Below are 27,935 nucleotides of genomic sequence, written 5' to 3'. Positions count from 1 at the left end.
CACATCTGAGGGCTGATTCCGTTTAAACTAACATCCCTGGAGTGTTGGTGCGGTCATTTAAAGGAACCTGCGTCCTCCTCTGCGGAGCAGCAGGCAGTGCAGAGATGCTGCGCTGATGCTGCTGCGTTTCCTCATGTGAGTATCCTCCTCTCTCCAATGCGGCAATAATAAGATGTGGTCTGCTGGGGCGATAGAGCACTATAGGACGTGTATTTCGGCTCAGAGGATATTTTCAAATGATGTAGAAATTGCACGTCTATTGTTACAACATAGAAGTGGGCCTGCGTGGAATTGTTATCTTTATTATAGCATTGAATACCCGAAATCACAGCACCAGGCTAAGTTTGAAGTGTTTTTTCTTGTTTTTTTTTTTTTTACGTATTTAGTAGACAGACTGCGTGTCCTCAGACAACCCAGCATGATCTAGCTTAGAGTAGGGTTATGTCTGAAGGTGCTGGGAGTCCTTGACTTTCAAGTGATGATGTCACTTTTCTACGTAAATCTGCCCTAAGGTATTGCACCACACTCTCAAATATAGAGTGGATAGGCTTTATGATTCCTGCCAAAGACACCAGTATGACAACAGCCTCTATATATTGAGAGCATACCCAGAGAGCAGGAGAGATAAAGGTGGTATATTTCACTGAGAAATATACTGAGAAATAAATTCTGTAGGATTTTAATGTGATGGCGACAGGCCTCATGTCTCTGCCAGTGTTTCTCCTCTACAAAGTTGATTTGCGCATCTTTGACTGCAGTGTGCTGGCGTCTGAGCTCTTTGGTTGAGACTCCAACTCCCAGAAGTCAGCAGGTTAAGCCGCTTAGACTGGTGAAAAGTAACGCAAAGTATATTGGAAGGAGTTCACATTTGGAAGCACACATGCCAATTCTAGCACACTTCACTTTTCCCCACCATATTAGAAAACAGTATGTTGGGTTAGCAGCATTTTTGTTGTTTTTGCTGCTGATGTCATTATATATAGAGATGGTGCCACTTGGTTTAATTGTAGAGAAAATCAATAAATGTCTCCTAACCAATAAAACAATGACATTGTAAAGTAAATAAGTCAATCAAAAATAATTAGAAGCAGGAAGTTACATTTCCAGTGACATAAAGGAGGATTAAGTGTTCACTTTCTTTAAAATAATTGCACAACTAACTTTAAAGAGGCTTTTAAATTTTAATTTTCATACATGTAGTTTGTTATCCCTCATGTCACATTTCATTTTGCATTAAATTACATTTTCCATTTTGTGCCCAACTGCTTTGACTTCAAATGTATGAAATGGTGCCCCCTAAATAATTAATTAGCCTACTGACAAGGCAACAACACAGGTTCTGATTGGCCAGCCGGAAAAATTTATAGATGCAGATTATTTAAAGACCAACAACAGTCAATAATAGACTTACGTTCACTTGTAAGAACATGGAAAGCTCTATATTTTTTTCATTTATTGTAAGAAGGCGGCTGTTTGATGCTAAATTTTGGCACAGTTTATATTCCATGGGAATCCTTTTCCATGTATAGATGTATCTTTCTATTAAATATTAAGTGAACGTGATTTTTTTAGTATTAAATGATGGATTTTATACACACTGAAACCTTGGTAGTGCTGCAGCGGCAAGTCGCTCAACAGGTTACTTCCGGATCACGGAAAAGAACACAGAGCGAGCTCTTGATTTTTTATAGTCTTTGCTAACCGCGTGACCGTAATTGATTTACAGATTAACTGGAACCTAGTGCATATTGTTGTGCAGATTAATAATGTTGGAAGATAGTTATTAGTACAGTCAGTTAAAGAATAGAAAAATTATTACTGAGAAAAATCCTAAAGGGAGATTTATTCCGTTATTGTGCTTCTACGCATGCGCCTACAAAATTGGTCATCACACCACTGCATCACGTTACAGGAGAAACTTATAATAATGAATTCACGCTTGCAGAAGAAAATATTTAAATATATTTGAAATATCTCAGTGAATTCACACCCAGAAGAAAGACAGCAGTTAATTAAAGGTTAGTTGAGACTGCTTAGTCTTCCTGACGGGCTTTAAGACGAAGCGGAAGTAACCGCCCGGGAATCCTCTCGCTTCGTATTCCCCCGTTTTGCTCTCACGCTCAGTGTAATTCATTATTATTAGAACATCGCCTTTGAAGGAGTCGGTGTGTAGTTGGGGGATCTAACAGTGTCATTTGCTATTGTTGTTGCGATTGTTTCCAGGAATACCGAGTGCCGTGAAATGTCTCTGCTTTTCGAGAGGACCATTATCGGCGCGCGCTGGACACACACAAGTGAGTGGGGTTTGTTGGGATAACGCTCCTAAAGAGGCTCAGTGGAAAAATAACAACCGGCACCGGCGGTGTACGGCCACAACGAAAACTCTCAGACAAATCACATCAACACATAAATGCTATATATATGTGTGTAATACATCACCGAGAGGACTGGTATAAATTTACCGGACTGTCAAGGGGCAGGTGATGGAAAATAACGGTTTTCTTGTTTCACGACAGCCTTTTCTCGGATGGTGTATTCCTGCGCGCAGTGGGGAAGATAGTCCAATGAACGTGTATGTGCTGGGACACAAAGCAGCAGCGACATGGCAAACTGTCCAGACCCCTGGTAAGTTTCCTGTTTGCTGTCATATACTCCTGGCAACATGTAACATACTGAATATTTGCAGCTGATAGCCCTCCTATAATTCCTCGGTAGTTGAGGTGTTCAGACTTCCCAGTGAATATCTCAACTAACAGTCAAGGCAGGAATAACAACATTTTTTACAGCTTCCCTTTATGGACCAGGCATAAATGTTTCGGCAAAATGGTTCTATTGCCCGTGTAAAGGTAAATAATCACTGTAATGCTTTTTAACCATCCTCTGCTGGATCTGGTTGCCACACCCACCCAGCTACAGTGGTCCAGAGGGACTTAACCACAAAGCTCCAATGGCCTCCTGCTGAATGAGCAGAAATATATTGTTTTATTTCTGTTAACAGGTTAGCCTAAGGTTGTCTTATTCAACTGCAACAACCACATAGTTTCCAGAAATAGCAGCATGTTTCTATAAAGCAAGCTTCTTCTTTTAAGAAGTGACCAGGAACAAAATGAGGAAGGGTTTTTTTTTTGGGGGGGGGGGGGTTATTGTCAGGAAACAGCACAGCTCTTGAAGGCTTTGAGAGATCAATGATCTTGGGTGGGACTGCAGTAAGGTTTCAGTTTTAAGGATGTGATAGGATGGTCAGTTAGTACAATTAAATTTCATTTATATAGTCCCATTTCACAACAACAGTTGCCTCAATACGCTTTAAATTGTAAGGTAAAGACCCTAGAATCTTAAAGAAAAAGCCCAACAATCACACAACCCCCTATGAGCAAGCACTTGGTGGTAGTAGGTAGGAAAAAGTCCCTATTTTACAGGAAGAAGCCTCTATCAGAAGCAGGCTCAGCCATCTGCCTTAACCGTTTGGGGGTGAAGAGAAAGAGAAGAGAGCAGTGTTCTCAATATGATATTGTCGAACTTTACACAGACATAAAATGGCATTAATGGACGGTTGGTATATGGACCTGGTGAAGAGTCCATGTTCTCATGTTTCTTCCAAACTTACACCTTGATCAATAGTGACCGTAAGCAAGACTCTTATTTCTTGTGATGAAATTTAACACCTTTCCTTCTTTGCTGCTGAATTGTAGTGTTGTGTCTGTTGGAAGATTATTATACATAAGAAAAAATTGTTGCAATTGTTTGTTGTTAAAACTTGAAATGTGCGTTTGTATTTTCAAGGTTGCCATGGGTGACAGTTCGTCATGAGTGCATTGGCCTGAGGTCCTACCGGGTCTCTCCATTTACATCTGTTCAAGATGTCAAGCAGTTGCTGTACGAGGAGACAAACCTCCCAGTCAAAGAGCAACGACTGACTCACAATGGGAGAATGGTGAGCATTTATTTTTCTGTAATAGAAGAGTACAAATAAAACTGATAAGGACAACAATAAAATTGTCATTTTAAACTTCCTTGAACGTGCCACAGTATGATCACAGCAAAACAAAATGCACATGATGTGCAACGGCAAATCTTCCATCTTTTCTGGTCACTTGTATGTTACATTAGAGGAAGACTCACAAGTCTGTTACTTTGTTTATTAGTGAGCCACTTCTTGTATTTTGGGTTTATGTAAGTACTTGAGTACAAAGTAAATTAATGGTTTTTGTATGGGGTTTTTTTTTGTTTTGTTTTTTGACATTCTAGTAATGTCATTGCAGAAAGACACGAGGAAGAAATTTGGCTTCTCTCTCTTAAATTAGATAATTACAAACAGCAGAAAGCTGCTCTATTTTAATGACCCTGTTCCATAACTGCAGAACAAATGGTGTGACACTCATTTAAACTGTTAACAGGGCCCTCATTGTTAGAAGTGCTGTGAGTTTCCCTCGTGGTGTAATTAGTTATTTGTGTTAGTAATTATTTGAGGCCTTGGAGTGTTATCGATCTCATGACTATCTATCTATCTATCTATCTATCTATCTATCTATCTATCTATCTATCTATCTATCTATCTATCTATCTATCTATCTATCTATCTATCTATGATTCTTACAGTGAAAGTTATGCAGTAATTGTAAACACAGGATCTGCTCCACTGGCTGCTGCCCAGTGATCTCACTCATACTGCAGACAGCATGACTCGGCACCTCTTCATCACAGTGTATTGAATAATACTAAAGTTACTGCATTCAGAGGATTGAAATAAAAACGCTGCGTTAAACGAAAGCTTGTTTAATTTTTCCAGATTTAGAAATATCACATTGTGTATCCCAAAATATTGCAGTTTTAAGATCATGGTTATTAAGTTGTGTGCATATATAATTGCACAGTTATATGAATGAACAGTCTGTGATTGTATGGTAGTTATTTATTTGAAACAAAACCGATGTGTTACTGTTAAAAATTTGATCCGTTAATCTAATTCGTAACACATACATAATCTAAACTCATTAATAACACTGCAGATTTGTGGCAGGTAAATCTATAGCGTGAATGTGGTGTGCTAGTTTATAATCGTTCACTCAGTGACTTACACGACTAGCAGGACTGCAGTTGGCCCCGTGTCTTGTGGCTCAGCTGATGGAAAGCACCAGATGGTGGGCAGTGCTTGGCAGCCCCCCTCCACCCCATCCCATCTCATATGCAGAAATTAGCTACAAGCCAGTCCTACAAGCTAACACCACATACACTGCAGGGCCAGTTTTAAGTAAAAGTAATACAGTCATGAATTCTGCTGCGTCTGAAGCTGTGTTACATGATGTGTTTCCTAGGAAACAATAACAGAAAGTAATTTCCTTTGTGTCCTTCGGATGTAAGTCTATATTTGATGTTACACTGATGCAATTAAATCTGCAGCAGTGTGATGGAAGAGGTGCTGTGCACTTTAAGGCAAGCTTGGCTTGTTCTCATTGAGTCTCTAAACATTCTTCATTGTAAATGCCTGGCAGTGGGTGCTCTCAGATAAAATTAAACCTTCAATCCTAGCAGCCAAATATTTGATAGAAGACCCTAAAGCTATTATAAAAAACTCTTTTAAGGCATTAGTAATGAAGACTGCCTGCGTGCAACTACATAAAAGGTGTTATTTACATTTATTGAAGGTTTTATACAGATTTATATACTCACTTTTTCCCTAATAATATTACTACATATAACCACGAGGCCTCACCTCCCTCTGTGTGTCGAGCTCTGTCACTGTATATTTGTTCTAAGAAACATATTGCTTACAATATACATCACAAAACGTCTTTATACTGTGAAATAATAATTGTACAGTGGCGTGACAATGATGAAGATGATGAGTGGGATGGCTCAGTTTGCCAGAGAGCATGTTGATGTGCAAAGACTGCTGAGTGCAGGAGGGCACAGTGTCACCTTGAAGAGCCCCACGCAGCTGAGTCAGGCGTTGCTGCATTGATTCAGAAATGCTCACCAGGAAAAGGCAGACTGTCAACTAATGTGCAATAATCCCAACTCCGAATGTTTTAACAGTAGCTGTGGTGAAAGATTGAAGACTATAAGTCTGTTGTTAAGTCTCATTAAATGACATGTCTCATTCTATTCATGCAGTTACATGTTAATTTTGTAAGGACTTTTTAAAAATACATATTTTCTTCATGTCACCTGATCACACACAGTTTTATTTCAGTGTGGTGCATTCTTGCTGTACATTAAAACCAGCTCTCTCTCCTCACATCAATCCTGCATAGCTGGATAACAGTGTGCAAATTGGTACTTTGGTGCCCGTGGGAAGCCCAGAAGTATCTGTCATTCTGGAGGGACGAGGCCTAAAAGGAGGAGGTAACATGAAAACCTGCACATGTATGCAATCAATGAGTCAGTATTAAAGAGAATCTTACACAGTGTGTCTTTACAGGAAGGTTTGGACAGACAACACCTCCGTTAGTTGAATTTTTGAAAGATATCCTGAGGAGATATCCTGAAGGTGGACAGATTCTAAAGGTAAGGGTGCTTTTAAAAAAAAAAAAGTGTCTGTATAGACTACATATTAAACATAATTAGCATACAGAGGTTGTACAGAATTTATACATTTCTGATCTGTTTAAAGTTGGCTATTTAGTTATTATTTTTAGTACACATGCATCGGATTGGCGGTATTTTATGAGTTTATATCATCAGTCTGCTATGGTAGGGATTCATCCAAGAGAAGGCTGTTTGTAGGCAAAAAAAAAAAAAGATTTTAAATGAGAAAATATGCCAAGTTTGCACAGAAACAAACGTCATAGTTTTATTTTGGCTTTAACTTGCCGATCTCAGGTCCTTTACCATATATGGTTGTACTTTTTCCAAAGCTGAAGTCCCAAATGACGGCATCTATTTTAATAAGGTCTTAATGTTTTTTGGCAAGGCCTTTTAGATAAAATTATCCACCTATAAAGCTGATATCTCAGTGTGGCTTTGTTACAAGGCCCTGTCTTCATATTTGATGATCTTTCCTCTGTTTTATTTTGAAGGAGCTGATCCAAAATGCTGAGGATGCTGGAGCCACAGAGGTCAAGTTCATGTACGATGAGACAGAGTATGGAGCGGAGTCACTGTGGTCACCTGACATGGCTCAGCATCAAGGTTAGCAGTCAGTAACAAGTTAAGTCCAGCAGCATAGCCCAGTGATCAGCTCTTAAATCAGAGGGCAAACCTTCAAGCTCTCATGCTGGCAAGAATCTGTCCTGGTTAAATATCTGTTAGCAGCTATTTTGTTACTCTGACTTCTTTGGGAAGAGAGGCAACAATTTAGTCAAAGAAAATACATTATCTTTACTCACTCACTTTAGAATAATCACATTTGTTTTTCGGAGTTTTTCCCAGCATGGTCACGTTGATTCTGACTTCCAGGAACAGCACTGTACGTGTACAATGACGCGGTGTTCACTGTGGAAGACTGGAATGGGATTCAGGAGATCGCAAGGAGCAGGAAGAGAGAAGATCCTTTAAAAGTTGGACGATTTGGCATCGGCTTCAATTCTGTGTACCATATTACAGGTACAGTGTTATTTATCTAGCGAAATGTTGAATGATGTTTTGTTTTCTCATGTGGAGTCAGTGTGTTGAACCAAGGAATATTTACCTGTATTTTCCAGAGTCTGACCGCAACCAAATTTAGACTGAGAGGCAGTAAGTTTGGAACATAAATCACAGTGGTAACAAATCGCAGATAATTACCTCCAGAGATCCTTCCACTGATATTAAAGGCTACAAAAACAATTTCACTAATGCATTTACTGAAATGTCCAAGCAAAGCAGAAGCCCAAATAAATATCTACATCTTCCAGTCAACACTGGGCATGAAACGTGGTGCACCCTGCCTGGTCATAGAGCAGAGTTGTTATTGTTTTGTATTTTCTGATTATTTTGTATTTTTATTTCATTTTGTCTTTTTTTTAATCATTTAAGTTTCATTTAGTTTCCAGAGTGTGTTTCCTCGTTTTACTTTAGTTTTAGTCCTCCCACATGTGGAGGGTATGTCCTGGTCTAGTCTGGTTTTTATTTTTATTTCAGTTAACTACAATGGTTTTTCACATCTAGTTTTAGTTTTTAATTTAGTTTTAGTTAACGGTAATAAGCTTACTACCATTCATGGTGACATCAACAACTACAACATGTCTTTGGACTGTGGGAGAAACCCAGAACACCTGCAAAAATCCTTCACATAGAAACATCCCACCCGACCGTCAGGTTCAAACTCAGAAACATTTGCCGTGAGGTGACTGTGCCACTTGCCTAATATGCTGATCTGAATGTAACCACTTACCATTGTTAGCTATTATTGTTGTTCTTTGTATGTATGTTTCAGATGTTCCCAGTATATTCAGTGGAGACCAAATCGCCATGCTGGACCCCCATCAGACCCTGTTTGGCGTGAATGAGTCGGGCCAATGCTGGAACTTGAAGTCGGACATTAAGGAGATCACGGAACTAGCTGACCAGTTTGCTCCATACTTTGGGATGTTTGGGAGTTCCAATCAAACCATTCAGGACGGCCACTTTCCTGGAACTCTGTTTCGCTTCCCGCTTCGCATGAAACCATCTCAGCTCAGCGGCAACATTTACAACAAGGAAAAAGTTTTGGAGCTCTTTGAATCTTTCAAAGCTGACGCAGACACGGTGCTCCTCTTCCTTAAAAGTGTGCAAAAAATATCCTTGCATGTGCGCGAGTCTGATGGCACAGAGCGCATGTTGTTTGAGGTTACAGCAACGGAAAATACTGATGATAAGCTAGAAAGACCGAATGCACTGAAGATACTGGGACAGGCTATAGACAGCTATAGCAACGGCGTTCCCAGCTCTGCCATCACGTGCGTCACTTACCAGCTCAACATCGAGACTCAGGATGAAACGGCTAAAGAGACCCAGAGGATGACGTGGCTGGTGTGTAATGGAGTTGGGGGAAGAGGGATGTGTGCTGAGTTGGACTCTTTGGCAGATGATTTGAAGTTTATGCCTAGCATAGGCATTGCTCTGCCTCTTACTCTGTTTAACAGAGAGGACCAAGGTGCAACATCCGGTTTCTCAGGACGAGCTTTTTGTTTCCTTCCTCTTCCTCCCGGAGAAGAGAGCGAAACGGGCCTTCCTGTTCATGTCAGCGGCTTCTTTGGCCTCACGGACAACCGCAGGAGTATCAAGTGGCGGGAAGTGGACCAGTGGAGGGATCCAGCTGCCTTGTGGAATGAGCTTCTTATAATTAGTGTCATCCCGAGGGCTTACTTCACTCTCATAATTGAGGCTATCAAAAGGGTACAGATAAATAAGGACCAAGACTTTCCATTGTCTCCTACAGGAAGCTATAGGGCCTGGCCAGACCCTAAGCGGGTCAAGTCCCGCTGGAAACCCATTCTCCAGCCACTGTTTGATGAATTGTTGCAGCACCAAGTAATCTATTCCCTCAGCGAGAGCTGGGTCAGGGTGGACCAGACTGTGTTCTCAGAGCTGGACACAGACGATGGCATTTCAGAGACTGTGATCAACTACCTCCAAAGCTCAGGAATGCAAGTGGCAAAGGTGCCTTCTGCTGTGGACTTTGTCTTGGCTGCCTACATGACTCAGTCCGGTGAAGTGAGGAAGGTGACGCCATCGTTGGTGCGGCAAGTGATCAGGAAGAGCAGACACACAGGTCCCTCACAGGAGAAGCTGCTGCTGCTGGAGTTTGCACTTGGAGATGCTAATTACAGTGACCTTATAGGACTTGAGCTCCTGCCACTCCAAGATGAGACCTTTATAACGTTTTCATCCTCTGTGACCGAAAAAGATGCCATTTACATTGCTTCCGAAGAGTACCCCAGGTACAGAGTGAGATGGTTTATTTTTACATATAAGCTTCTGCCAGTTTCATCATGTTTTTGTAATTCACTTCTTATTTTGATTTCTTTTATTATTCCTGAATGGATTTTAACAGGAGAAGACAATATTTATTTTATATATTTTACCATAAACTATTCACACGTTGTTTTTTTTCATGGATAAGGAATCCATTTCTCATTTTTCTTTTGTCAAGCATTAGTTCCAAATACATTTATATAAACAGTCTGGTTCATTCTTCATGGCTTTAAGTAAGATTGCTGCTCTTTGCAAGGTTTAGTGGCAAGGTAAGAAATTTCCATATTAGGAAGGCTGATGCTGATTTATTCAGAAATATTGACAGACTAATTGCATGATTATCTAGTGAGTATTGCTGATGCCTTTGAAAAATGAGACAATAATACAACTTAAAAAAAGTGAATTACATGCACAGTGCGAAATCTGCTGTCCCTCTGTGAACATGACCTTTGATAGCTTCTTGTTTGAAAACTGTGCCTACCGTTATACAAACTGCATCCAGCTGGATTTGGCTTTATGTGTAAACTCAGAATTAAATTTGCAAAATTTATGACCTTTTTTTTAACTTCATCCTAAGGTCTTTGTATCCAGGACTGGAGCATCGATTCATATTAGAGAGTATCAAGCCTTCAGTGATGGACAGTTTGAAGAAAGCTACCAAATGCAGAGGTAATGTCACTTATTTTTTTAATAAATGTATATATACAATGTATATATAACATATGACAATGTTAAACATTTTTAACAGATTTCTATTTGTAATCTTGACAATAGGAATTGAATCTAATCTGTTAGATTAAGTGTCTTTTTAGGGAAGCCTAAAAAAAATAATTATTTATTTTATTATATTTCATTTTGATTTAAAGTATTGTGTTAACTTTTTAGTTGGCCTGTATCTCCAAAAGAAAATCTTTGCAGTTCTGTGATGAACAAGTAGGTTATGTGGGTTCAGCCATGTTGTAACACTGGACTGTTGTACTCTCAGCATGCCAGCGGGGCAGTAAATCTGGTACCCAGCTGATAGGCTGATAGAAAATTTAGGGGAGAGAGAGAAAATGGAAGAGAGAGTGAGCATGCTGATTCATGGATGAGTTGTTTTTGTGCCACGCATTCCACTCGGTCTGCAAGAGCAGATCCTGAGTGCACGCTCTGCCATACTCATGCCATAGTCATGACTGTGGGTCACGACCCAGGCAGAGGAAAAGTGCTGAAAAAACAATTTTCTCCCCAAAGCCCAAAGTAGAAGACACAGAGAATACTCCATTTATACATAGCTGCAACAATTTGGAACTAACCGCTTATTATTTTTCTGCTAGCTAACATTTTGCTATTATTCATTTTTATTACATAAAGAATTGTCTGTGAAGGTTCTCAGTCATCCAGGTCATCGTAGTCAAAGGAGCTTGCAAAGAAAAGCGTCTGGACTTCTTTAAGTTGCTTGAAGACGTTTCACCTCTCATCCGAGAAGCTTCTTCAGTTCTAAGGTCAAATGGTGGGGAGTCCCAGATTTAAACCTAGTGGGAGTATCCCCCCGCAGAGGGACAAAAGGACCCCCTGATGATCCTCTAATCGCCTGAGCCAAGGTGTGAAACTGGGTGTGGGTCCCAATCAGCCAGGGTTTCGGGTGAGCTCATTGTGAAACCTGGCCCCGCCTTATCATGCGAATTCCTGAGGTCAGATGGCCCAGGATGTGAGTGGGCATTAAGGCGTCTGGGGAGGGAACTCAAAACTGGATTATAGATGGCAGACATCTGCCATCTATAATCCAGTTTTGAGTTTTGAGGATGTGAGTGGGCGTTAAGGCGTCTGGGGAGGGAACTACATAAAGAATTCAATTTTAAACAGACATCTTAACTGTACTTCCAAACCTTGGCCTTAGGGTGGGTAAGGCCTTAATGTTACTCAGATATACAGAAGTCCTGAACTGAAAAATTATCATTTGTTTACTTTTTAAATTCTTTATTTTACCACTTTTTTTTTAAGAAACAGTAAAAATCATCCCACATCTCTTAAATTTTACAGTGCAACAGTTTCTATGGGGGTGTTCAGGTAAGGCATTTCAAAGTGTGTGACCTTTTTATTATTAACCTAAACTCATATGTTGGAATGATAAGACTGGATTCAGATTGGCATGACTTTAGTATCTTACTGATCGTATCATATGTATGTATGTGTGTTCCCCAACTCCTTGGCACTTTTGAAGTCTTATCATCATTATCTATAAATGAGTCTTCATCAAATAGTGACATCAAACACAATGTTTATGTAGCTTGCAAAGAAGAATTAGAAGAAATATATTTATTTAATATTTTTTGGCTTAGTGTTTATGAACAACTGTTTTTGCCATCTGACTATATAAAGTGATACAAGGTAAAAATGAATAACATGATAAATTACCATGCATGTCTGTGTTTTAATACATGAGCGAAGTGAACAAGTGCCACAGGCCTGGAAATATGCATTTTTTCCTTATTAAATTATTTGTGTGTGTGTGTGTGTCTGTGTGTCTGTGTGTGTGTGTGTCTGTGTGTTGCTGTAGCTCAGGTGGCAGAGCAGGTCAGCCACTAATCAGAAGGTCGGTGGTTCGATCCCAGGCTGCCTCCATGCCAAATATCCTTGGGCAAGATACTAACCCCGTGTTTGCCTACTGGTGGTGGTCAGAGGGCCCGGTGGCGCCAGTGTCCGGCAGCTTCGCCTCTGTCAGTGCGCCCCAGGGCAGCTGTGGCTACAATGTAGCTTGCCATCGCTAGTGTGTGAATGTGTGTGTGAATGGGTGAATGACTGAATGTAGTGTGAAGCGCTTTGGGGTCCTTAGGGACTAGAAAAGCGCTATACAAATGCAGGCCATTATACAAATGCAGGCCATTTGTGTGTGTGGATACACAGTAAAGTTTGTGCAAGCGTGTTTGCATGACTTACATGTCTTAAATATATTTAGATTCTGAGTATTTGAGGTGATGTGTCTGAGGAAAGAAATGTACTCATCATTTAATGAGTAAAATTTGACAAGAGACTAAGAAGAAAACAAAACACTTCAAAAATGAAATGACATTGTGTGGCTGAGCTATGAATGAAAAGGTGCATTTAAAGGTGTAGCAGCTGTATTAATAACAAGAACAAACCTAACCCATTGATCAGATTTTATTTTGCATCTGTGTCTGTATTAATAACTTGTACTAATTTCTAAATTTCACTGTTAAAACAGGTAGACCCTGCACTCAGCTACAAGTGCTGAACCCTGAACGTTCAGCTCGACTCATCAAGGAGATTCTGTCAACAGCCTGGCCAACCAGAGACTTTAAAGTTCATTGGGATCCTGGAAACAGGGAGTTGAAGCATCCTACACTTTCCTGGCTAAAGTTGATTTGGAAGCATCTCTATATATATTTTGCTGATGACCTAAATACATTTGAAGACATGCCTTTGATCCCACTTGTGCCACTCGAGGAAAGCACACACACAGTTGAGCTTCTTCGTTTCAAAACTCCATCACCCATAGTACTTGTGGATGAGGAAGAGGCGCCACTTTCTGAAAACGTGCTTGACATCATAGAAAAGCTTGGAGGAGTAGTGATAAAAAAGCTGGATCCCTGTTTGCAGCATCCTCTGCTAAAAAATTACATTCACCCATGCTCTCCTGGTATGCTTCTGCAAATTATGAGTAGAACATCAGCCCAACGATTATCAAGCCAAGTCTCTTCTTTCTCAGTGGAAGAGAAAATTGCACTCAGAAATTTTCTTGCAGGGCTGTCTGACATTACAGAGAAGGAGAAGTATATCCTACTTGACCTTTCCATCTTTAAAAAACTGGGTACATGCTCTAAAGGTACCTCAGCATTCACATCACTGAGAGGGGCCAGAGCTTTACACCACAGAGCCAAGCACCCGCCAGATGTGAAATTATCTGAAAATCTTGTTTCTTGCTCTGATGAGGAATCAATTCGCCTCATCAAAATGCTAAATGTTGAACAAGTGAAAACAACAGAATGTTTCAAAATGATTATTCAGGATATTGAGAGAGGTTACTACACAACAGATGAGACAACTGAAATCATGCTCTGGGCTCTTAAACATTTGGCTTTTCTAAAGAATGAAAACTCAGCCGTGATTGGATGGCTTTCTGCTCTTAAATTCATTCAGCTGCCTTGTGGAAAGTCAGTCAAAGCGACAGATCTTTTTGATCCTGAGCTAGAGATCCTGCAACATCTATTCTTCATGGAGGAAAAAAACAGGTTTCCCACAAGTACATTCACATCATCTCCAGATATTCTTCATTCACTCAGACAACTGGGACTAAGAAATGAAGTACAGCTCAGTGAAAAAGATGTACTTCGAGTGGCAAAGAAGATAGAGGAGTTGCAAAGCAGTGAGGAACCTAAATGGGACTTGATAATTAAAAAAGCAAAAACACTGCTGCAAATACTTAACAAACAGACCAAGCTTGTAAAATCAGCTGATTCTCAGACAGCTTTGCTTAAACTAAAATGGGCACCGGTCTGTAAAGACAGACCCTTAACTTACCCTAGATCTCTTGCTTGGGTTGGAGATACTCTCCATATCTGCTCTTTGTCTGAAATGTGTGAAATATCCCATGCAGTGCTTGTGGGATCTTCAGTACCACTGGTTGAACACACATCTGCAGGTATGAAGAAGGCACTGAAACTGACTATGGAGCCACAAGTGGATCAAGTATTACAACACTTGAAAGCAGTGAATGACTGGCATAAATCTCAGGCATTCACCACAGAGGATTGGTATCAGTTCCAGCAGATCTTGTTTGAGATTTATGGCTTCATGCAGGCTCATCTTGAGGATGCAAGAGAAGCAATGAAATCACTGCCTTTTGATTGGGTGTGGACAGGGAAGACGTTCTCGTCACCTGGCCAGACAGTTTTAAAAGCCCTCCCTGATCTAGACTTGCAGCCTTACCTCTACTCTCTGCCCAAGACAATTAGGAAGTTTCACAAGCTTTTTAAGTTCTGTGGTTCAGTTGAAGAGGTTGTCCCAGACCATGTGTTCAAAGTCATTGCTCTCATTCGACAGAGATGTGAAGGAGAGATGACCAAGGAAGAAAGCAAACGTGATATTCTACTTTTAATCAACATCCTGAGATGGCTGTACAACAATCAGATACCTGTAGACACTAACATGCATGTGCCCATTCTTTGTTACAAGGACCCAAGCAGGTTAGCGATGAAGCCCATCCATGAATGTACCTACTGTGATATCAAAGTTGATGATTTGAACGACTTACTCGAAGACGCTTCAGAACCAATTATATTGGTCCATGATGACATTCCTATGAAAACAGCAGAGTGGCTGAAGGTCCCATGTTTGAGCACACGCTTGATAAACCCAGAGAATCTTGGCTTTGAACAGTCTGGCCAACAAGAACCTCTAACAGTGAGAATAAAAAATATCTTGGAGGAATATCCATCTGTAGCAGACATTTTCAAAGAGCTTCTTCAAAATGCTGATGATGCAAGTGCAACAGAGTGCAGTTTTCTCATTGACATGAGAAAAAACACTGACATTCGGGAGAATCTCCTTGACCCTGGCATGATTGTTTGCCACGGGCCTGCCTTGTGGTCTTTCAATAATGCCGTATTTTCAGACACAGACTTTCTGAACATCACAAGATTAGGTGGATCAGTGAAAAGGTGTGAAGCAGACAAAGTTGGCAAGTTTGGCTTGGGTTTTAACTCTGTTTATCACGTTACAGATATCCCCATCATAATGAGCAGAGAGTTCATGATTATGTTTGATCCAAACATTAATCACATCAGCAAGCACATCAGAGACAGGTCTAATCCAGGGATCAAAATCAACTGGAACAAACAACAGAGGAGGCTGAGAAAGTTTCCCAATCAGTTCAAACCTTTCGTTAATGTCTTCAACTGCCAGCTTCCTTTAGCTCAGGACTCGCCATACAAATACAATGGTACACTGTTCAGACTTCCATTCAGAACAGAGCAGGAAGCGTCAGTAAGTGAAATCAGCAGTCTGTACTACAATACCACAGATATCTACTCTCTCGTTGATGAGTTCAGCATATGTGGCCACAGATTCATTCTGTTCACTCAACATGTTGGAAGCATGGTCTTGAAATACCTGAAATATGAGGAACCAAATCCAGCAGGAGCACAAGATGTCGTGGTAATCAACAAAAGTGTGTGGTCATCCAAAGCCTCATATGGACCTCTAAGTATCCTAAAATCTGCAGCAAAGGTTATGAAGAAAGTAGCAAGCACCAGCAAGGTACCTTCTGATGTTCCCAAGTCTGGATGCATCATACGTGTTATGGTGGAGGAGTTTCACAACGTGTTCAAGCGCATTGTTGATCTCCACTCCCCACTGTTCCGAGGTTCAGAGGAAGATCCTAACCAGTACTTTGAGATGGCTGCTAAAGGTGTTCAGACAAGAAGACTCACAGATGAAATGCCCCAGAAGGCAGTTGAGGTCACAAACTGGCTCATTTGCTCATGCATGGATGCAAATGAGGCACTCAAATTTTCCCTTAGTGATAGTGGAAAAAGATTAGGACTAGTGCCTTGTGGAGGGGTGGCCGTTCTTCTCTCAGAGGAGGAGAATAGAAAATGGACAGTGAAGACAAATGCAACACCAATCGGAGAGGTGTTTTGTTACTTGCCTTTAAGAATCAAAACAGGCCTACCAGTCCAAATTAATGGCTGCTTTGCTGTAACATCAAACCGTAAAGAGATTTGGAAGACAGACACCAAAGGACAGTGGAATTCTATATTCATGAGACATGTCATTGTCCAGGCCTATTTAGCAGCTCTCACCATGCTACGGTTAATGGCCGAAAGTGGAGAACTACTGAAGTATAACTACTATGCAGCTTGGCCAGATCCAGGTCAGGTACATGATGACTTCAGACTGATCAGCCAGGGTGTCTACCAAGAAATAGCCAAAGGAGGTGACAGTGAGCATGCAAGAGTTTTCTCAGATGGCAAAACGTGGGTGTCAATCAAATGTGTCAGATTCCTTGATGATGCCTTACTCTGCAGGTCAGACATAGGACCCGCTGCTTTCAAAATCTTCTTGAAATACCTCAAAAAGAGTGGCTCACAAAACCTCTGTGCTGTTGAGCTGCCTGACTGGGTGAAGGAAGGATTTGATGATGCTGGGTGCAAAGGAAAGCTGATGGAAAACACCCTGACAGAGAAGCAGTTCTTTTCAGATGTCTTTTTCCCACACATCCAGGAAATTGACAAAGAGCTTAGGGACCCTCTAATGCATTATGTTTTGAATGAGAAACTAGAGGATTTTGCATCAATCCTCAGGGTTACACCTTGTATCCCATGCTCTGGCCCCAACACGGAACTGGTTTTACCTTCTAAACTTATTCACCCAGAGGGAAGAGTTGCTAAACTCTACAACGCTGATGATGGAAGATTTCCTGAAGGAACTTCTAAAGACTATGTAAACCCTGTATGTTTAGTAAAGCTAGTGCAGTTAGGTATGGTAAAAGACGATCTGTCATGGGAGGACCTGATTGAGCGTGCTCATTCTGTCATGGATCTTAATGAAAGTGATCATACAGCTGCATGCTTCCGTAGTAGTATACTACTCAATCTCATTGACGAAAAGCTGAAGATGAGAGATGAAGGAACAGCTGAGCATTTGGAGAAACTGCAGGACATCAGGTTTCTTCCATTCCTGACAAGGCCTGCAGGATTCTCTCTCCCATGGCATGGGAACAACTTTTCCCCAACAACAATGTTCTCTGCCAGAGAGCTCTTCACAACTGATCATCAGGACACAGTGTGTCTGATGAAGCCAATCCTGAACGAGAATTCCCCATCCTTTAAAGGTTGTGGTGCAATCTCGCTAGCTGTGAAAGACTGTCTTGGTCTAATAAGGAAACCCTCAGTTGGACTGGTCATCAGTCAGCTAAAGAAGCTCTCTCAGGCTTTTGATGGTGTAACTCTGTATCAGGAAAACATAACAAATGCCTGTTACAAATATCTTCATGAGGAGATGCTACAGGACGAAAGTGCAAAAGATCAGATAACTGAGGAACTGAAATCCTTCAGCTCCATCCTGGTAGAGAACACATATGTCAGTCCTTCCAAAGTTGCTTTCCACCTAAATTTTGATGCAGCTCCACATCTTTACCAGCTCCCCAACAAGTACAGAAACAGCTGCCGTGAGCTTTTTGAAAGTGTTGGGGTACAACCTAGCTTCACAGTGGAAGATTTCTCAGCTGTTCTGGAAACTATGAAGCAAGAATGTGGACGAAAAGTACTCAGTGAGGAAAACTTCCAGTTATGTCGCAGAATTATTAGTGAAGGAATATGGAGCCTAATACGAGACAAGAACCAAGAATACTGTCAAGTGAATTATGGTGAGATTCTGTTACCCGACTCCAATCTAATGCTGCAGCCATCAAAATCCCTGTGCTACAATGACTGCCCCTGGATCAAAGTCAGAGACTCAACGGTGAAATACTGTCACGGGGATATTCCAAGAGAGGTTGCTGTAAAATTAGGAGCAGTCCCAAAACGTCATAAAGCATTGGAGAGATATGCCTCAAATGTCTGCTTTACCACACTTGGGAGTGAGTTTGGACAAAAAGAAAAGCTCACAAGCAGAATTAAAAGCATTCTCAATGCTTACCCATCGGAAAAAGAAATGTTGAAAGAGCTGCTTCAAAATGCAGATGATGCCAAAGCAACAGAGATTTACTTTGTTTTTGATCCAAGAACGCACCCCACAGATAGAATATTTGACGATAAATGGATCCCGATGCAAGGCCCAGCGCTCTGTGTATTTAACAATCAACCATTCACAGAAGATGATATCAGAGGTATACAGAATCTTGGGAGAGGAACAAAAGAGGCTAATCCAGGAAAAACTGGTCAATATGGCATAGGATTCAATTCAGTCTACCACATAACTGACTGTCCATCCTTCATCTCTAACAATGACATTCTTTGTATCTTTGATCCACATGCACGGTATGCACCTGGGGCCACATCTGTGAGTCCTGGAAGAATGTTTCGAGACTTGGACTCTGACTTCAGGTCTCAGTTTTCAGATGTTCTTAATCTTTACTTAGGAGCTCATTTTAAGTTGGAACGCAGCACGATGTTCAGATTTCCCATCCGCTCTACAGACATGGCAAAGACATCAGAGATCAGTTCTGTCGCTGCGTCTGACAGGATGGTACAGAACCTTCTGGATAAGCTTAAAACTGATGGTGCAGAGCTTTTGATGTTTCTTAACCACATGGAGAAAATATCAATCTGTACTATTGATCATTCATCTGGTGAACTAAAAGTGCTCTACTCTGTGACAGCCAAAATAACAGATGGTGACCGATTGAAACGCAAACAATTTCATGCCTCTGTCATTGACAGTGTGACCAAAAAGAAGCCGCTTACTGCTATCCCAGTCCAGCAGATAACCTACACAATGGACATAGAGGATACTGAGGGAAATCTGACTACATGGATGATCTGCAACAGATCCGGCTTCCCTAACATTGAAAATGTCTCTAAAAGTGTGATCTCAGCTCACAAAAATGAAGACATCACCCTGTTTCCACGTGGAGGGGTAGCTGCATGTGTAAGTCACAACTACAAAAAACCCCACAGAGCTTTCTGCTTTCTTCCTCTTTCACTCGAGACAGGGTTACCCTTTCATGTCAATGGACATTTTGCCCTAGATTCTGCCAGAAGAAACCTGTGGAGAGATGACAATGGAGTTGGGGTGAGGAGTGACTGGAATAACAATCTGATGACATCACTGATAGCACCCGCCTGTGTTGAACTGCTGATTCAGCTCAAGCGTCGATACTTCCCAGGTCCAGATCCCACCATGACTATAGTCCAAGGAACACCACTTCATGTTGTTAAAGATACACTGCGGAAATATCTGTTCTTCTTCCCAGCCAACAGACTTGATATACAGCCAGACTGGTACTGCCTGGTTAAAGCAGTATACAGCTGTATCCATGCTGACCTGAAACGTCTCCTTCCTGTTGTCAGAGCAGCACAGATGGACAACTCTGAGATGCACTCTGTCATTTATATTTCATGGGTGAATACATCTACAACAAACAAGGGAAGAGCCTTTTTTGATAACCTACTACAAGATGAACTTCAGCATTTGAAAAACACAGAGTACAACCTAACTTCAAGGAAGTCTGTGGCTGAAAATGTCTACAGGCTGAAAACCTTGCTTCTTGATATTGGTTTCAACCTGATTCACAGCTGCGATGAGACTGCAAATCTCTACTTCTGTTTGGAAGATGCAGGGATTCCAGTACGTTATGTTACACCAAGTGATGTTCGTAACTTTCTTTACACTTTCTCATCACCGGATACATCATGCCATGTTGGAAAACTCCCCTGTCGTCTCCAGCAGTCAAACTATAAGCTAGTTCATAACTTGAAGCTTCTAGTGGACTACTGTTTTAAAGATATAGAGGAAAATGAAGTCAAAGTCGAGGGCTTGCCTCTGTCGGTAACAATGGACAACATGCTTCAGGTGTTTGATTCAAAGAGACCAAAGTTCCTGACAGCACACCATGAACTGATATCATCTAGGAAAGACATGTTCATGAACACATTTTACATTAGGTACAGCAACATCCTGTTGAATGCAGGAGTTGCAAAAAGCTTTGACATCAGCAGCTTTGGGGACCTACTTGGGTCTGTTCTTCCAAGAGAGTATCGATCAAAGATTCCTGTGAAATGGAGAGATACCTTTGCAAGTGAATCCTGGCTAAAGAATGTGTGGAACTTCATCAGTGAGAATATCGCTGTTAAGGATAATCAGGTGGAAGTGAAACCTAGCTTCGACACAGTGCTTGAAATTCTGAAAGATTGGGCTTTGCTGCCTGGAATCAAATTCATGGCCAGAGAAAAGCTTGTTGTTCCAGAGTATGATGTGCTTCTACCTCTGAGCTTGATGAGCATTGCCATATTTCCACAGGGCCAAAATGACAAAGTCTTTCATACCCTAATGAAAGCAGGGTGTATTCAACTTGCAGTTAACAAAATCTGTGTCAAAGAGAGTCAGCTCGTGCCTTTTCTGACACAGTACACTGCAAACATTGAAAATCCATCAAGTGTTCTGAAAGCTGTAGAGTACATGATTCAGACATCTGCATTCAAATCGGGAAACCTGAATGACAAGGACTTTGAGGCTTTTTTGTTATATTTCAACTGCAACTTGGCTAGCCTCACACAAGAAGATGCACAGAGCCTAAAACTCCTCCCATGCTTTAAATCAGTTAGCGGAAAATATATCAGCATTGCTAACTACGGGGCAAACTATGTTCTTGCCAAAAGTCTCCCTTCTGCGGACATAGACAAATGGGCAAACACGAACTCCTTTGCATTTCTTGCAGATTGTCCGCAGCTCAAAGAGTTGTATACGTTCCTTGGCTGCATGCCAATAGATGACTTAGAAATCTACCTCCATCATCTTCTGCCAAAGTTTGAGAGTCTTTCCTATGATGCCAAAGTTGAACACATTGTCTATCTGAAGGAGAGGCTTTTGGCAATGGAAGAACCATGTGAGATGAAAGATCAGCTCTATGAGAAACTGAAGGAACTGTCGTTCATCTATGACTACTCAAACAGAATCAGGCCAACTAAGTTCTTCTATGATAAAACAGTTAAAGTGTTTGAAGTTATGCTACCTACAAAGTCATTCATACCTACTGAGTTTTTTAAAAAAGTAGAGCAAGTGTCAAAACCCAAGAATGGGACATTGTTGCTCACCTCATGGATAAATTTTCTGAGAAACATTGGTCTCAAGCATGAAGTATCACAGCAGCAAATTCTTCAGTTTGCAAAAGAGATCAGCATCAAAGCGCAAACGGAGAGCTGGACCAAGGAAAAAGTGCAAACCATTGTCGATGTTCTTTTGAACCATATTTTCAGTGAGAGGATGGACCTTTTTCAGGGCACTTTTCTCAAAGAGCTCTCAATGATACCTTTTCTGTGCCCTGAGAGAGCACCCAAAGAACTCATCAAACTTCATTCTCAGTACCAAGAGATGAGTGGCACACTTCCTCTCATACGTTTCAGTGGGTCCCAAGTGAATCCAAAGTTCAAGCAAACAGATATTATTCATTTGCTTTGGACATCATGTCCAATACTACCGGAGAAAGCTACACCTTTAAGCATAAGGGACCAAGAGGGTAGCACTTTCACTGGGCAGGAACAACTTGACCAAGTGTTAAACATGCTAGGTGTCAACTTGGACCCACCTCTGGAGAAAGTCATAAGCAACTGTAAGAATATCTGCAGTATATCCAATCCTGATGATGAAATGGTGAAAACCAGGAACAAAGTTCTAAGATCCACATATGAGTTCCTCAATGCAGATAAAAGAGATTTCCGTTACCAGCTCCGTGGAGTAGCCTTTGTCATGGTAGAAGATGGCTGGAAATTGCTAAAACCTGAAGAGGTGGTCATTAATTTGGACAATGAATCTGACTTCAAACCCTACTTGTACAAACTACCTCTAGAACTCGGTACCTTTCATCAACTGTTCAAAGAGCTTGGTACAGAGGATGTTGTGTCAACCAGACAATATGTTGAAGTGCTGTGGCGAATTTACAGAAATTCAGAGGGAAAGCAGCTTGACCCAAATGAAATGAGAACTGTGAAAAGGGTTGTTTCGGGATTGTTCAAGTCTCTTCATAATGAGCCAAAGGACATTCGCAAAGACCTTGAAGATCTAAGAGATTTGATATTTTACCTGCCAAGCCATGATGGTAGATTAGCCAAATCGAATGTGTTGGTGTTTGATGATGCACCACACTACAAGAGCAGAATTCAGGGTAATGTTGGAGTTCAGATGCTTGTGGATCTGAGCCAGTGTTATCTAGGCAAAGATCATGCCTACCACACAAAACTAATCATGCTACTTCCACAGACGCTAAGGCCTAGACTGCTGAGTAGCATTCTTGAAGAGCAACTTGATGAGGACTCTCCAAAAATGTGCCAGTTCGGTGCCCTTTGCTCGCTACAAGGTCGCCTTCAGCTGTTGCTCTCATCAGAACAGTTCATCACAGGACTGATCAGAATAATGAAACATGAGAACGATAATGCATACCTTGTGAATGAAGACAAAGCCATACGTCTCTGCAAAGCGCTTTGTGAAGGGCTCAAAGTGTCCTGTTTTGAGAAACTCCAGACAACTTTAAGAGTGAAAGGATGTAGCCCTATCCCGCACAGTCGCAGCGAAACGCTAGCATTCCTCAAGAGATATGGGACAGCTGTGATTCACCTCTACATCCAACATTCAGACAGCAAAGATATTAACTTTCTTTTGGCTCTTGCTATGACACTGAAGTCTGCTACAGACAATTTGATTTCAGACACGTCGTACCTGATTGCTATGTTGGGCTGTAATGACATCTATAGAATCACAGAGAAGCTGGACAACCTTGGTGTTAAATATGATTCAACAGAGCCTTCACAGCTTGAGCTACCCCTCCCTGGAACCCCAATTCCAGCAGAGATACATCACACACTGCTCATGGATCCAATGAATGTATTCTATCCAGGGGAATATGTGGGTTATCTTGTAGACTCTGAGGGGGGAGACATATATGGCTCATATCAGCCCACCTATACATACGCCATCATTGTACAAGAAGTCGAAAGAGAAGAGGAAGAAAACACAAGTTTCCTTGGGAAATGCTTCCAGATCGACATTGGTTATAGTGAGTACAAAATAGTTAGTTCCCTCGACTTATACAAGTTCTCCAGACAAGATGAAAGCACTCAAGTTCGAGACACATCAACACCATTAACACCTACGAGCCCAGACAGTCGTTCCTCTGGTCTACGAATGGTCCCCCCTCCATTTCCTGGCAAAGAAAACTTGCGACCCCCTCCACATAAACAGTCTCCAAAAAAGATCAAACTTAAGGCATTGCCTGAGATTCTTAAAGAAGTGACCTTAGTAGTTGAACAAGCCTGGAAGCTTCCTGAGACGGAGAGAAAAAAGATTATCCGAAGACTGTATCTCAAATGGCATCCAGACAAAAATGCAGAAAATCTGGACATTGCCACAGAAGTCTTCAAGCACCTACAGAATGAGATAAACAGGATGGAGAAGCAGTCTTTGGCTGATCAGCAAAATACAGACAGGGCTTCCAGGAGAGCCTACTCTGCATCATCAACCCGCTTCCAGTCAGAGAAATTCTCATTTCAAAGGTTTTATTCATCGTGGAACCAGGAAGCAACGAGTCACAAATCAGAAAGGCAACAGTTCAGGGAACATTATACAAGTTATGCAAGTTCATCACACTCGCATCGTTTCTTTGTTCCCCCAACCTTTAAGACAGTTGGAAACCCTGTGGAGGCCCGCAGGTGGCTGAGACAAGCCAGAGCAAACTACTCTGCTGCTCGCAATGACCTTCATAAGAATGCTAACGAGTGGGTTTGTTTCAAGTGCTACTTGGCCACAAAGCTTGCATTGATAGCTGCTGATTATGCTGTCAGAGGAAAGTCAGACAAAGATGTAAAGCCGACTGCGCTGGCTCAAAAAGTAGAGGAGTACAACTCCCAGCTCAAAGGCCTCGCCAGTGACGTTCAGATCCTGGAAGGATACGGTGTGGACAGCCTGAGAACTCGCTACCCTGATCTCCTGCCATTCCCGCAGATTCCCAATGACAGATACACATCTGAGGTTGCAATGAGAGTGATGGAATGTACTGCACGGATAATCATAAAGCTTGAAACCTTTGTGCAGCAAAAAATATGATACTGCTGTTGATGAAGACGAGTATGCATAGATCCTCTGTGGAATCGAGGAAATGTGTGATTGTGTGCAATACAGACCATGTATCAAGAATCCCCCCTGGCAGCTTATGGTACATATGCAGTTCACACCTGTGATGGCGGTGCTGTGGCTCATGCACAGTAAATACATGTATGGCTTCCATAACCTGTTAGGCTGCATTCATAGAAATTTGCTGTAATATGTAAAAAAAACATAAACCATAATGTAATATGTAAAAAAGCCATTTGTGCATATGCTGTACATACAGATGCCTCAGCAATACATTTTGTTTACCAAAGTCCCCCCACTTTGCTCTAAGTTAGAAAAAATGCTGCTTTTTTTTTACTTTATCTTTTGTAAAAATAAATGAATATATTTTCTTGCTACGGAAAACCCGTTGGGTGTACTTAAAGGCTGTGCATATTATGAAAAAGGTCAAATCTGTCAAGTAATGCAGTTACTGTCATGCAACATCTCCTATTTGCAAAAGCTCAGCAAGTCAAGGAAGTACAATCATGTTTGTACATTTTGTTTGTACTTTTATGCTTGATTTCGTATCATTTTGTTATAAGTTGTACATTCTCTGTAACATAGCCAGGCACTTGTTTATGGACAGAGCACTTTTTGAAACTCATGTACTTGCACTTGTGTAGCATTAGTCAGCCCAGAAACTTGGGACAATCCAGCTGTGAACAGAAACATGTTCTGTTAATTTTAACTCACTTGTATGTTTTGTGTCAGTCAATATGAAGTACCTGTACTCAAAGCTGGAGTGCAAGTGTCTTGCTTTTATCTGTGAAGTTTTAGAAAAGGCGATTAGTCAAGTATCCTTGTAGGTTTTTTTGGTTTTGTTTTTTACCTGTTTGTTAATACTAAGCAGGATTTGTGATAAAGAGCCATATTCTGTAATCTGGGCACAACCCAACATGTTAACCTTTGCCAGCATTAACCCATGTTCATACTTTTTATTTTTGTCAGTTGAATCTTTTGGTTTAAGGAACATAGATAAGCACCCGACTGTGGTGCTCTTGTGTTTTTGCTGATTTAGCGGCTTGGTTTTACCTCTGATTTGAAGGACGATACACACACTGATCACACATTGTAAACAGAAACAATAACTTATACCTCAAGCTTGAGGTCACTCAGTCAAGACTGTCCCCTGAATAAACTTTGGAGTTCTTTCTGTAGATCATGATGATGTACACTGGCCATAGAAAGCCCCAATAAATTCACCCCCCAAATACTCTGTGCCAGTTATTGCTTGGACATTATTTTAAAATAAGGTGTATTTTGAATAGAGGCGTGTGACTTTAATTTTGCATTGACAGAAACTGATATTTTAAAATGAAATATTGATATTGTATCAGTAATGTATACTGTTTTACAGTGAGGTGTGAGTTTTAATTACTTTCTTAAAAAGACAAGATGCAAAGTTATAGATGAATTGGACTGGCTGAATCACTGCAATCCTGTGAAAAAGAACTCTGTGCTATCCTGAGATAAACTATGCAAACCCTACTGCATATATTATATACACTGTGGGGTTATCAGTCTCTCACATCGTTGGGAAAATGTTGGTTTTGGAAAGATGTAGTGCGGTGTATTATAACTAGAGCTAAATAGCTTATCTTTGGTCATTTTTCCAGATGTCTTGCAATTTGTTCAGATGCAATTTAACAAACCAAAGCATGGTACGTCTTGGAGATACGATTCTTTCTTCCGGCAACCCTTCTAAAAAAAAAGTCATACTTGTCCAGCTAATGCTGGGCTTACACTGTGCGATTTTTGGCCCATTTTGAGCCGATTTTTCAGTCGTGCGACCGTTTTGGCGATGGCCCGATTTTGGCCTTCATCGTGCATCGTGTAATATACATGGGGTAACGAGACGCGATTAACACCTCACGACCAGCTCCCGATCATCAATCGCTTGGTCGTGAGGCTGTCACCGCAGTTTGTCACACTGCGCACGCGCAAACACAAATGTCAGCGAAAAAGACAGCGCATCACTTGTGTGATCTGGACACAAGTGATGGAGGCACAACTTGTAGAACTTTGGAAAGCTCATCCGAGCATTTTCGATGTGGCCTAACAAAATGATCACGACCACAACAACCGTGAAAATAGTTGGATCTACACTGCTGCTCAATCACAGCTGCCCGATCAATGTTTTTCATTAGCAATTTAGCAAAGTTGATGGTGGTGTATGGGCTCAAAATGTGGTCATAAATATTTTTTACTTGTAAATCAGTTTTGTACTTGTAAATCAGGATTTGTATGTGTAAAAAAGATTTGTATATGTAAAAAAGATTTGTGTGTGTAAAAAAGATTTGTGTGTGTGTAAAAAAGATTTGTGTGTGTGTGTAAAAAAGATTTGTATGTGTAAAAAAGATTTGTGCATGCGTAAAAAAGATTTGTGTGTGTGTAAAAAAGATTTGTGTGTGTGTGTGTAAAAAAGATTTGTGTGTGTGTAAAAAGATTTGTGTGTGGACTTAGCCAAAAAAAACCCTGCAAGTTACAACTACAAATTTTGACCCTATTTTTCTTCCTTTCATCTGATTGGTGAATGTCATGTCAATCACAAATGTAACAATCCAATCAGAGAACAGATGGGTTTGGCTGTCGGAGGGGCGCTTTTTTTGAACTGCAGGTCTTTGAAGGGAATAAATGCCCTTTTACATGCCAACCCAGCGTTTTCCTTCATCACCACGAAGGAAAACAGTCTGTGGTCGTCCGAGTTTGGTGATTATTGTGTCACAGGACTACGTGTTTAATACAGGGACTTCCACAGCCTTTTCAACAGCGCTGCGGACGCAGGGGGGGGGGGCAGTGTTTTGGAAATGACAGTCTTCATTACAAAGCTTTCTTCGTTATGAATTAGCATACATGTTTTTATTGAACATTTGAAGAACTAGCAAAAAAAACCCCACAAACTCTTGTAGTTCACATAAAGTCAGAGATAAAAACGACAAGGAGCAGGTGCATCTAGTACAGGTAGAGCTGCTGCAAAAACCCACAGAGCTCAGCAGCCAGCAACAAATTCTGGATCCTTTGCTTTTAGTTAGCAATTAGCATTAGCAGCACATCCTGTGTCCGATGTGAAAGGACTTTTATGCTGCGCACTGTGACTCACAGCAATGGTCCCGGGTCAGCCCTGACATTGTGTTAAACTAATCCTAAAGTAATAATGGTATTTCTAACCACTGACATACCACAACTTTATCCTTTCAACAGCTGCTGAAAGTAAGGGGACCTAACTGCTATCGGATATTTATATAGAGATTACC

The 27,935-nt window shown here is 41.0% G+C and overlaps 1 protein-coding gene across 3 annotated transcripts; it reads left to right on the top strand.

The window, feature by feature from the left end:
- Positions 1-3: 3 nt before the first annotated feature.
- On the top strand, positions 4-25,894 carry sacs (sacsin molecular chaperone). Of its 3 annotated transcripts, none has more exons than XM_040008867.1 (12): positions 4-135; positions 2,224-2,294; positions 2,517-2,625; positions 3,784-3,934; positions 6,255-6,345; positions 6,422-6,507; positions 7,020-7,131; positions 7,399-7,545; positions 8,357-9,842; positions 10,454-10,545; positions 11,899-11,925; positions 13,082-25,894. In XM_040008867.1, exons 3-12 carry the CDS (start codon positions 2,603-2,605, stop codon positions 24,631-24,633), a joined length of 13,767 nt encoding a protein of 4,588 aa, XP_039864801.1. In that variant the 5' UTR covers positions 4-135; positions 2,224-2,294; positions 2,517-2,602; the 3' UTR covers positions 24,634-25,894. The 3 variants fall into 3 exon arrangements, with proteins under 3 accessions (XP_039864801.1, XP_039864803.1, XP_039864802.1); XM_040008868.1 differs by lacking the exon at positions 4-135 and adding an exon at positions 161-2,018; XM_040008869.1 differs by lacking the exon at positions 11,899-11,925.
- Positions 25,895-27,935: the final 2,041 nt, after the last annotated feature.

Source organism: Simochromis diagramma, unplaced genomic scaffold, assembly GCF_900408965.1.
Source record: "Simochromis diagramma unplaced genomic scaffold, fSimDia1.1 OVJJ01000344.1, whole genome shotgun sequence".
NCBI lineage: Eukaryota > Metazoa > Chordata > Actinopteri > Cichliformes > Cichlidae > Simochromis > Simochromis diagramma.
Note: the sequence above shows the minus strand (reverse complement) of the source record. Positions and strands in the feature narration are given on the sequence as shown.

Excerpts from the sequence above, each read along its gene's own strand:
- sacs (XM_040008867.1), top strand. The coding sequence starts at position 2,603 with ATGGCAAACTGTCCAGACCCCTG. Across the intron at positions 7,546-8,356 it reads TTCTGTGTACCATATTACAG|ATGTTCCCAGTATATTCAGT; the intron begins GTACAGTGTTAT and ends TGTATGTTTCAG. Across the intron at positions 11,926-13,081 it reads GTTTCTATGGGGGTGTTCAG|GTAGACCCTGCACTCAGCTA; the intron begins GTAAGGCATTTC and ends CTGTTAAAACAG.